A 12,157-nucleotide genomic window follows, 5' to 3' on the forward strand; every position below is an offset into this window, starting at 1 on the left:
CACTTAGTGTTCCTATCAGGTTTTTTTTCCCACTTCTTGTCCCAGACACAGAACAGGAAGAGAGAAAAATCTCCTCGTAGTTGTCACAGGTGTCTCCATTGGAAGATCTCACCTTCATTTCTGTTCTGGTGACAACTAAAATTTTGGATTGTATTTTGAACATTTTTGTTTTTTGGCATTGAAGGAAAAAAAAAAAAGGAAGAAGAAAAATTAGATATGGAACAAAATACATCACAAATATAATTATAAATAAATGCTAGCAATAGAATTGATACAATAAGGAAATAACTCCTGAGGCCAGGTCTACTTTGATAAATTCTTCATCAATTTCAGATTTCATTAAATATTTTTGTTGTTAGAATACTCAAATTTTTGTTAAATTATAGTTCCCCAAACCCACTTTGATTTACTTTAAAAAATAAATATAAAGGAATATTGGAAATAATAAACAGGATTATTGGATAATGTGTATCTCCCAATATACAATGTCCCCAAATGACAGTTTCTTACATCAATGGAGCAGCCCATTAAGGACCCTCGCTGCAGTGCCCGACCGATGATTTTGTCCAGATCTCGGGGGGCCTTCCGCAGCTCATACATGATGGCCACACCGCCTGTGAAATCTTCAAACCCTTCAGTAGTACTGCCACCTGACAGAGCCTCATAAGAGCCATTCAGTCTGCAGAAGAGAAAGAGTGTGTCAGCCCCTATGTCAGGGTCTGCGGTGGTGGGGGGCGATGAGCATCCAGAAGAGCTGAGAACCCAACACAACCCAAGGAGCACCAACATTAGAGGTGATTCCACATCCCTCTATACCGTATGTACACCTCACACAAACATGCCCATATAAAACAGGATTGTAACATACACTACATGGTCAATAGTATGGAAAGCTTTCTCCAGTTTATTGTGTTCAGATGTTACCAATGGTAGTTACTACATCATACAAAGACATATTAGACAATTGTGCTCCAACCTTGAGCTAACAGATTGGTGAAGACCCTTTTTCTGTTCCAGCATGACTGTCCCCTGTGTACAAAGCCACCTTCATAAAGACATGGTTTGACCAGTTTGGTGTGGAGGAACTCGAGTGTCCTGTACAAAGCCCTGACCTCAACCCTACTGAATATCTTTAGGATGAATTGGAATGCCGATGGTGAGCCAGGTCTTCTCATCCAACATCAGTACCTGACCTCACAAATGGGCACATGTTTCCACAGACACCCTCCAAAATATTATGGAAAGCCTTCACAGAAGAGTAGGGCATATTATAGCCATAAAGGAGGAAATTTCATATTAATGGCCATGGAGAAGAGGGGGGGAGGGGAGGGTACAACTCCATGTTAATGGCCATGGGGACAAAACTCCATATTAAGGTTGGCTAAAACAAAGGCACAGGTCCATCAAAACTATACTTAGAAAAAAATATGATGCAAACATTTTGCATTCCCCAAACTCCAAACTGGTCGAGAGAATGGAGGAAAAACATCTTGACCCCTATATCCCCAGATCAGCATTCCCCTGTGTATTGAGATGGTTGGGAGTGTAGCACGACCTCTTTAGGAGTTGAAGTTTTGGGTCCCCCTGTAGTCCTGCACAGCCAGGCAACACACATTTTCACAGACTTGCATTCTGGAGACAGAACACAGTCCTTGAGCTTGTTTCGTTTTAGTTCTATTAGGGGTATTGAACTTGCATAGGGTAAGGGGTGTATGGGATGCCCAAGAGGACAACTTCCTGGCAATTATAGACAAGTCCAAAGACAGAACTTCTCTTTTTGGAGAGCTCTCCAGCCTCTCCTGGTGTACCACCCCAGACCCCAGATAAATCCTCTTCTTTACCCAGCTGTCTAGAGGAATCCCTGGGCAAGGAGATCCAGTGTCTGCCACTTTAAACTCAACAGTCTCTTATAAGAATCTAGTCAGGTTTCCCATCAGAATGCACTTTCTCCTTAGCTGGCCCAGGGGGTGTAGGATTACTCACTCAGTCCTTGCCTGTGAACTGGTTGAGTTGGTGGCTGCCTTCAGGCCTTCTGCTGGGCTGGCTCCTTTCCCTGGCTCCACAGGTGGTCATCCCTCCAGGGACTGATGAGGCTGAGTGATCCTCCTTTCCAGGTCCCTGCATTTGTAAGTAGTCCCCTTTCCACTGGGCCCCCACCCAGGCTCCTGAATCTCAGCCTTCCTCACATCTTCCACCTGAACTTTCCTGCCTCTGAACAGACTCTTCCACTTTTAAGGGCTGTCCTGACCCCATGCCAAGCCTCCTGCCTGGGGATTGGCCAGGATCCCTCAAGAGTGCAGACCAGCTACTCCTCACCCCAGCCCACCCCAGAGACTTCTCTAAGTTTCTAGATCAGGGGGAGGTATCCGTGAGCTGATCTGCAGAGCCTCTCAGCCCTGACCCAAATTTGGACCCTCTATCACCCAGGCTGCTACTCAGCCCTCTATCTAAAAAATAATTTGCTAGATCTCCCTAGCGAACTAACTAGGAGGGTGCTACATTAGCAACACTTCACACCTCTTAATGCTACTTGAGGGTCATATAGAGTGCTAGCATTTTGGTATACAAGAGGCAGTGCGGTGTGGTTGTATTTTGACGTACCAAGTGGTCACACAGGATATCTGCGTTATGATAAGTATCAGAAGCAATGTGGTATGGTTGCATTACAACGTATCAAAGACTCACACTTGGAGGCAGTGTCATGATATACTGTATATTAGAGGAAGTGTGGAATGGTTGTATTAAACTGTACCAGGTGGTCACATAGGGTGCTGATATTATGGTATATCAGAGGCATATGGTGTGACGGCATTGTAATGTAGCAGAGGATCACATGGGGTGTCATTCCTTTGAACTAATGGATGCATTCAGAGGATTAAAATTCCTCCTCTTCCCCCATTCAAATGCACAGGCTGGCACTCATGAGCCATGTCATACTCACTTGGCATAGGCCTTCTCCAGGAGGGCACTCCAGAATTCAGAGCACTCGGCAGAGTGAACGAAGACCAACTCTCCATCCTTCACTGGCAGGCGATCATCCACCACCACGTCCACCCACTCACCAAACTGCCAGATCTGGAGGGGGGAGGAAATAACGCAACGGGGTTGGCAGAAGATACGGTGGACAGGAGACAATGTAGAAATATCAAGACAGAGAATATTTATACTAGAAGACTCATGGAGCCTCCATGAATTCACATTCCCTCCACCTACCTGGAAGTGGAAGATTCCAGCGTAGTTCTCCTGGAAGCTCTGTCCATGGGGGACGACCCTGTGCAGGAGATCTTCGTTCAGCGTCAGAGAACCGATAGCAGCCAGGAGCCAACAGTCACCTAGAATAAATTTGTTAGACGATTCAAACTCCATGCTAAACCAGAATCTCTTCTTTTTTTAATGCCTGAACTACTCAAATCTCTAACGATACCCCTAATACATTTTTGGCAGGGAGGCAACTGCTATGCAAATTAGTCTAAATACCTAAAACCAGAAACCCCAAAGTATTCATTGGTGGTATCACCATGCTTCAAGGTCACCAGCCATGTCCAAGCTCAATTCTCAACATCGCTCCATTATGATTGACATGAGTTCTCAGGAAGATCTCCGATAAGATAGCAAGCACAGGAAGATTTTGGGTCGGGAGGAGAATTCTTATTTTATATATATATATATATATATATATATATATATATAACTGTTAGACATTTTGGAACTCCGTATGCAGTTGGTGTTGGTTCACAGAAGACTGAAAGTTATCCAGGTCACCAGTTTAGACAGAAGTTCAGATCTCTAAATATATCCCCATGATAGATTGGCAGTCTCCAGGGTAGATAGAAGCAGTCCTGAGCTCTTCTTTGACTCTTCTATTGACTCTCACTCCCATAACCGTGTCTCTTCATAGGGAAGAAAAATGCCGCAAAATGCATCTCACAGATCAACATATTTCCTGCCTGAGATTTTATCACTTATATATCACATTCCATTACAGATGGGGGTGGGGGTTTGGAGGGGTGCTGGGTATTGCCACTACTATAAAGATCACACTGAGAGGAGAACCAATCTACTGCCTACAGGAAACACAAACTGTATATGTTATCTCAGACTGTGAACTTGGAGAAGAACTTTAAGTGTATTAAAATGTGTAAACTCTTCTGGTGCAGGAAATGTGGGGACTGGTTCAGTGTTCTCTGTACAGCGCTGCGGTATATGTCAGAACTATAGAAATGTATAATAGCATGTGACTGTGGAGAGACAGAGCGTAAGCTCCTTTGGTACAGAGACGGATGTGACTGGCTCAGTGTTCTCTGTACAGCACTGCGGTATATGTCAGAGCTATATACATGTATAATAATAATAGTGTGTGACTGTGGGGGGATATTAGAGCGTAAGCTCCTCTGGTGCACAGACTGATGTGACTGGCTCAGTGTTCTCTGTACAGCGCTGCGGTATATGTCAGAGCTATATATATGTATAATAATAATAGTGTGTGACCGTGGGGGAGGGGACATTAGAGTGCAAGCTCCTCTGGTACAGAGACTGATGTGACTGGGGGGAGGGGACATTAGAGTGTAAGCTCCTCTGGTACAGAGACTGATGTGACTGGCTCAGTGTTCTCTGTACAGCACTGCGGTATATGCCAGAGCTATAAGAAATGTATAATAGTAATGTGTGACTGTGGGGGGACATTAGAGTGTAAGCTCCTCTGATACAGAGACTGATGTGACTGTGGGGGAGGGGACATTAGAGTGTAAGCTCCTCTGGTGTAGAGACTGATGTGACTGTGGGGGAGAGGACATTAGAATGTAAGCTCCTCTGGTGCACAGACTGATGTGACTGGCTCAGTGTTCTCTGTACAGCGCTGTGGTATATGTCAGAGCTATATAAATGTATAATAATAATATTGTGTGACTGCGGGGGGGGGGGGGGGGGGGGGGAGATTAGAGTGTAAGCTCCTCTGGTACAGAGACTGATGTGACTGTGGGGGAGGGGACATTGGAGTGTAAGCTCCTCTGGTACAGAGACTGATGTTCTCTGTACAGCACTGCGTTATATGTCAGAGCAATAGAAATGTATGACTTTCGGGTGATATTAGCGTGTAAACTCCTCTGGTGCAGCGACTGATATAAAAGGGTTAAGTGTTCTCTGTTAAATCATCACTGTATACCTCAATGATATACTGTACAAGTGAATAAATAACAGATCTGTGTATCCGGCCTCCCTAGGTTGCCCCCGGTCTGTCATACTCCCTTTCCCCCTGTAGGGGTCACACAACGAACACTATCTTATTATTCTTTATGTATTTCAACATATTTTAATGTAATATTTGATTTGCAAATTGTGCCAAAGAGACAACGCTTTGCATGTATCTGATAAAGTATGTTGTGTATTCTATAGTCCGTCACTGGAGATCCAAAAAGACAAAAGACGCCAGTGGGTGACTCATTCGGTCCACATCCACACAAAGCTCAGCCATTGGTTTGGGGAGGAGTGACGTGTTAAAGCACTCATAAAATGTTAATGACTGGTGGTTCAGATGGAGAATATATATATATATATATATATATATATATATATATATATATATATATAGTGTGTGAGTGAGTGTGTGTGTGTGCATATATATATATATATATATATATATATATATATATATATATATATATACACACACACACACACTCACACACACTATATATATATATATATATATACATATATATACATACATATATATACACATGTATGTGTGTGTATGATATATAAATATATACACACACTATATATATATGTATATATATATCCTTTCATGCCTTCATTTCTGTACTCACACAGGATAAAGACTGGCAGTGTGGGGGTTAAGGATTACGGACAATCCCTGTCACTATACTTAGCAGCGGCCTCTAAGCTGGGACTGCAATCTCATCCAGAACCAGGACAGAGCTGACCGCACATGCTGGGCATTGCAGTAGGGGAAACCCAATGTACATATAAGGGGGGTTATTCTTACATATTGGTCATTGATCACCCCAAATACCGCAGGGTGGACATGGCTGGACCTCACCCATTCCATTCCCTTGAGATATTGCCTGCTGAATGTAACCTGCTGCACAGGGGCGGACTGATAACTCATGGGACCCCGGGCAATAGGGGATCATGGGGCCCCTGTGTCCTTGCCCAAACTCAAAAAAGCCTATGAAAAAGGTATCAGGGGCATCTCATGGGGCCCCCTACTGACCTTGGGCCCTCGGGCAGTGCCCGAGTTTCCAAATGGTCAGTCCGCTCCTGCCGCTGCATAATTTTGCTGCAAAGAGCATTGCAGTTGTGGCAATATATACCACCCCCCAAATGGCAGTTTTAGTGGGAGGTCAGGGGGTAGTAAAAAGGCAGATCAACTGCCTGTGTTTACTGACCACTTGACCACCCATGTGAGCAAGGCCTACAAGTCACCTGTATTAGCCCTCATGCACACAGGACGTTTTTACAGCAGCTGTTTTTGGGTTTCAACGTTTTTTTCTACGGCCAGTAAACCCCCCCAGCATGATATCCTATGTGTCCGTGCACTGGAATCGACTGGAAACAACTGGAATCAATGTTTTTTGGCTGGAAAATAAACCCAGGACTAGTGGGCTTCTGGAGGAATTTATTCGCTGTAAAAACACTCTAATGCTGAAAAACACGGCAAAACGTGGTAAAACGCTGCAAACCAGCAATTTTGGACTTTTTTGACCAAAAACACATTTTTTTGATAAAAAAAACGCTAAAATCGTGAATGCGGAAAAACACAGCTAATCTCGGTAAAACGCCGCTAAACGTTAATGCAAAAACGCTAAAGAAAGCAGAAAAACTAAAATGTTTAACGTTACCAGGGGCGGACTGACCATTCGAGTGCTCGGGCATTGCCCGAGGGCCTGGGGTCAGTAGGGGGCCCCATGATATGCCCCTGGTACCTTTATATAGGCTTTTTTGGGTGTGCTTTGAGTGTGGGCAAGGACACAGGGGCCCCATGATCCCCTATTGCCCGGGGGCCCCATGAGTTATCAGTCCGCCCCTGAACGCGACTTTACACAGCTAACGTTACCAGAGTTATCAAAACGTCCCGTGTGCGTGAGGACTTATGGGTGCACATAATGGTAAAATAGGACAACTCATAATTGGGGGTGAGGACTGACTTGGTGCCCTGCTGGAATTTTTGGCATGGCTGTATGCTGTGCTCCCAGCTGGATATGCTGCAGCCAGGGGCGGACTGACCATTCCAGCACTCGGGCACTGCCCGAGGGCCTGGGGTCAGTAAGGGGCCCCATGAGATGCCCTTGATACCTTTCACAGGCTTTTTGGGGTGTGGTTTAGGTGTTGGCGAGGACACAGGGGCCTCATGATTTCCTATTGCCCCGGGGGCCCCATGAGTTGTCAGTCCGCCCCTGGCTGCAGCCTATGTAGAAAGAAAGGGGGGGGGGAGCAGTGGCCATATTGTTGATCTAGAGGGGTCTAGAATGTTGAATTACAATGGTGAATAAGCAGTAGGACTCAATCTGCTGGAGCAGGCACCCCATGGTGGACTCAGCCTTTAACTGAGGACTTGTGCCCCAGGAAATGTTCCCCACACATGCAATACTGGAGGGTAAATAGCACAGTGTACTCACCCAGCGCCCCTTGGCAGATATCAGTCCTGGTGGCTCCGCCTACAATAAACTGCGGATCGCCAGAAATTTCCTGGAGAGAAATAAAATGATATGAGGTCCACTATCCATCACTGAAGTCTTGAAGAAATCTAAAGTCATCATTTTTGCTTTTGGTTGGAACGAGGAAGGGTTACATCCCGTAAGATTTTTTTATTTGTAATATGTTGCATCTAAGAGATTTCACTTCATTTCCTGCCCTGGAGACTCAACAGGCAGTGAGAAGAAATCTCCTCTTAGACAGTTAAAAGGTGTTCTCATTGCAAGATTTCCCCGCACCTTCTTTTCTGGTGACAACTGTAAAAATGTTGGATTTCCAGTCACTTTATGTTCTAGTGACAGTCTCCAGGACCAATAGAGAGGGTGAATCTCTTCACCAATAAAAACCTGACAGGGCACTACACTATTCAAAATTAAAAGAAATTGGGGGCTCGTCCGGGATGTACCCTCGGAGAAGGCACTGGGGGAGATTTACTTAAACTGAGAATGCAAAATATGGTGCAACTCTGCATAAAAATGATTAAACTTCCAGGTTTTATTGTCAAAGCTTCATTGAACAAGCTGATGTTAGAAGCTGATTGGCTGCCATGAACAGCTGCACCAGAGTGAACCATTTTTAGTACATCTCCCCCTGAGTCAGTAGGGGTCACTTTTTTTAATCCATCTTAGCAAATGAGAGTGTGCGCAAAGTCACTCACCCCGGGACGCTTCCACCGCACTCCCTGCACTTTGCTGGAGCCGGGTCCCAGTTCTTTGAAGCCCATGGAGGAGGTGATGGCGGGGAAGTGGGGGTCTTCAAACAGCGTCCCATTCTCCAGACAGGACTGCCGCAGGCTATCATAATCCTGTTTGAGGTATTTCACAGCGCGGTCATGTGACCCCACCCCATCTGCCTTCAGCCGATCGATCTTCAGCTTCGACGCGATTCCGCCAAACGGCATCATCTTCTTACCTGAAAGAGAACAGCGAGGGGTGAATGGACAACACTCAGAAGAAATGGGTACCCCAGCACAAGCAGAACAGCCATCCAATATCACACTGATCTATGTCAGAATTCATATATACAAACAATAAAGAGCTCACAGAACCGAATTACGCAAAACATTGAGCATAGGGACAATGTGAGACATGTATTTTGCCAGAAAGTATTTCCTCTGATTCTTATTTTTTTAATTCACCAACATTAGCAAATGCTAATCAATGATCAATTGGAAGAATGTCCCTTACATTGGGGATCAGTGGGAAGAATGTCCCTTACATTGGGGGTCAGTGGGAAGAATGTCCCTTACATTGGGGGTCAGTGGGAAGAATGCCCCTTACATTGGTGATCAGTGGGAAGAATGTCCCTTACATTGGGGGTCAGTGGGAAGAACGCCCCTTACATTGGTGGTCAGTGGGAAGAACGTCCCTTACATTGGTGGTCAGTGGGAAGAACGTCCCTTACATTGGGGGTCAGTGGGAAGAATGCTCCTTACATTGGTGATCAGTGGGAAGAATGCTCCTTACATTGGTGATCAGTGGGAAGAATGCGCCTTACATTGGTGATCAGTGGGAAGAATGTCCCTTACATTGGTGATCAGTGGGAAGAATGTCCCTTACATTGGAGGTCAGTGGGAAGAATGTCCCTTACATTGGTGATCAGTGGGAAGAATGTCCCTTACATTGGTGATCAGTGGGAAGAATGCTCCTTACATTGGTGATCAGTGGGAAGAATTCTCCTTACATTGGAGGTCAGTGGGAAGAATGTCCCTTACATTGGGGGTCAGTGGGAAGAATGTCCCTTACATTGGGGGTCAATGAGAAGAATGCTCCTTACATTGGGGGTCAGTGAGAAGAATGTCCCTTACATTGGTGATCAGTGGGAAGAATGTCCCTTACATTGGGGGTTAGTGGGAAGAATATTCCTTAATTGGTGATCAGTGGGAAGAATGTCCCTTACATTGGGGGTCAGTGGGAAGAATGTCCCTTACATTGGTGATCAGTGGAAAGAATGTCCCTTACATTGGAGGTCAGTGGGAAGAATGTCCCTTACATTGGAGGTCAGTGAGAAGAATGTCCCTTACATTGGAGGTCAGTGAGAAGAATGTCCCTTACATTGGTGGTCAGTGGGAAGAATGTCCCTTACATTGGTGGTCAGTGGGAAGAATGTCCCTTACATTCGAGGTCAGTGGGAAGAATGTCCCTTACATTGGGGGTCAGTGAGAAGAATGTCCCTTACATTGGGGGTCAGTGAGAAGAATGCCCCTTACATTGGTGATCAGTGGGAAGAATGCCCCTTACATTGGTGGTCAGTGGGAAGAATGCCCCTTACATTGGGGGTCAGTGGGAAGAATGCTCCTTACATTGGGGGTCAGTGGGAAGAATGTCCCTTACATTGGGGGTTAGTGGGAAGAATGTCCCTTACATTGGGGGTTAGTGGGAAGAATGTCCCTTACATTGGGGGTCAGTGGGAAGAATGTCCCTTACATTGGGGGTTAGTGGGAAGAATGCTCCTTAATTGGTGGTCAGTAGAAATAATGTTCTTTACCTTGGTGGCCATTGGGAAGTGTGTTCCTTACACTGGTGATCAGTGGGAAAAATGCTCCTTACATTGGGGGCAGTGGGAAGCAGGGCCGTGGATAAGGGGGTACCACCGGACCTCCTGTACAGGGCCCAGGCCAGAAGGGGGCCCAGGCAGCTGGGTGATCAGCATGGTGAGGGAAATTTGCTGCAACCAATCCCCTGTAAGGCTCTATGCCAAAAAAACGTTGATTCCAGTCTGTGTGTGTATGGACACATATGATAACATGCTGGGGAGTTTACTGGCTGTAGAAAAAAAAACATCAAAAGCCAAAAACAACTGATGTAAAAACATCCAGAGTGCATGAGGACCGATTCATCCTCCAGGAACTATACCAAAAAGTTGCAGGGAATTTTCAACAGCACAATACAACAAAGATTTCCCAGCGTCCTGGTTGCTTGTCACGTAGCACCGCTGGCTCCATTCCTAGCCTCCTGCTGGATGGCTTCTCTCAGTAGGGATGAGGTTCAAGTTTGCACAGCAAATCCTAAGAATTTGCAAAACCTGAAAATCGCAAACTTTTTGCGTTTACAATTTCACCACCAGAAATAAAGAACAGCCTGTAAGTCCTCCTGCACACGGGATATTTTTTACAGCGGCTGTTCTTGCCTTTTAGTGTTTTTTTCTACAGCCAGTAAACTCCCCAGCATGTTATCCTATGTGTCCGTACACACAGACTGGAATCAACGTTTTTTGGCTAGAAAAAAAAAAAAAAAATCTCCGAACTAGTGGGTTTCTGGAGGAGTTTTTTTAGCTGTAAAAAAGCTGCAGCACTGAAAAACGTGGCAAACCAGCGTTTATGGACTTTTTTGAGCAAAAAAATAAATATATATATTTTTTTCATTAAGCCCTGGTTCACATATGTGCGGTGCGGTATATAGCATGTGATTCGCACAGGAACCGCACCGCATTCCTGTGCAAATCACATGCGATTTGTGTGCGGTGCGATTGGAGCCATACATTTTGTATGGCTCTAATCGCACTGCACCAAAAAGGTGGAGGACCCTTTTTTTGGTCCGCACTAGAATCAGATGGCATGGGTACTCACCATCTGCAATCCGATTCCGGGTGTTAACTTAGCATACACACTCGCAGCGGTTCGCAGGAACAGGGTGCGATTCTGATGCGGTGCAGAATTCGCACAGAAAACGCTGCAAATTCCGCGCCGCATCAGTGTGAATTCAAACACGGCTAAACGCTAATGCAAAAAGCTAAAAAACACTGAGAAACTCACATTTTTAATGTGACTTTACACAGCTAGCATTACCAGTGATATTAAAACGCCCCGTGTGCATTGAGCCTAATCTTTATCCTGATTGGCTCACAAGAATTAATCATTTTAAAAAATCAATACCCCACACAGCCCCTGCTTTAACAGGAACTGCAAGCAGTGTGAACCTATCACCCCCTGTACTACTGTCTTTTGCTGTGGTTTTTTTTTTGGGCCCCATTTGCACTAGCACAATTTCTCTTGCGTCGGTCGTCACACTGCAATGCAAGACAATGAAAAGCACATCATTCCCTATGGTGCCCATTCACATCACTACAACATGCTACACTGCTTTTTGAAAAGGTGCCTTTTTTGTTGCTGCATAGTGCTTTTTTAGGTCCCATAGACTTATACATGAGTGTTCGGTGCTTTTTGGCAGGGTTGTGTGTTAAACAACAAGTCTTCTCCAAAAAAAAAAAAAAAAGCATACATGAAAATGCATAAAAATGCACATAAATAAACATTGCACTGAGGCTAAGTGGTTAGCACTTCTGCCTAGCAGCACTGGGATTGTTTGAATCTCTGCACTACCTCCATGAAGTTTGCATGTTCTGAGTGAATGCGTTTTTTTTTTTTTTTTTGTGCGTTCTTGTGTGCTGCATTTTAGAGCAGCCCATTCATTTCAATGGGCTGTCCTATGGGTGTGGAATGTGC

At 45.0% G+C, this 12,157-nt stretch overlaps 1 protein-coding gene across 1 annotated transcript in view; it reads right to left on the minus strand.

Moving 5' to 3' along the window:
* Positions 1–12,157, minus strand: part of LOC149432666 (calpain-1 catalytic subunit-like) — a 62,015-nt gene that overhangs the window by 15,442 nt on the left and 34,416 nt on the right. The window contains exons 3-7 of the mRNA XM_089665075.1: positions 8,372–8,625; positions 7,638–7,707; positions 3,214–3,332; positions 2,942–3,075; positions 511–679 (exon numbers count right to left, since the gene is read on the minus strand). Of these exons, the coding sequence (XP_089521201.1) occupies positions 511–679; positions 2,942–3,075; positions 3,214–3,332; positions 7,638–7,707; positions 8,372–8,625 (746 nt within the window). The remainder of the gene's footprint in view (positions 1–510; positions 680–2,941; positions 3,076–3,213; positions 3,333–7,637; positions 7,708–8,371; positions 8,626–12,157) is intronic.

Source organism: Staurois parvus, unplaced genomic scaffold (genome assembly GCF_062004578.1).
Source record: "Staurois parvus isolate SC_StPar_1 unplaced genomic scaffold, SC_StPar_1.0 ptg002114l, whole genome shotgun sequence".
Classification (NCBI taxonomy): Eukaryota; Metazoa; Chordata; class Amphibia; order Anura; family Ranidae; genus Staurois; species Staurois parvus.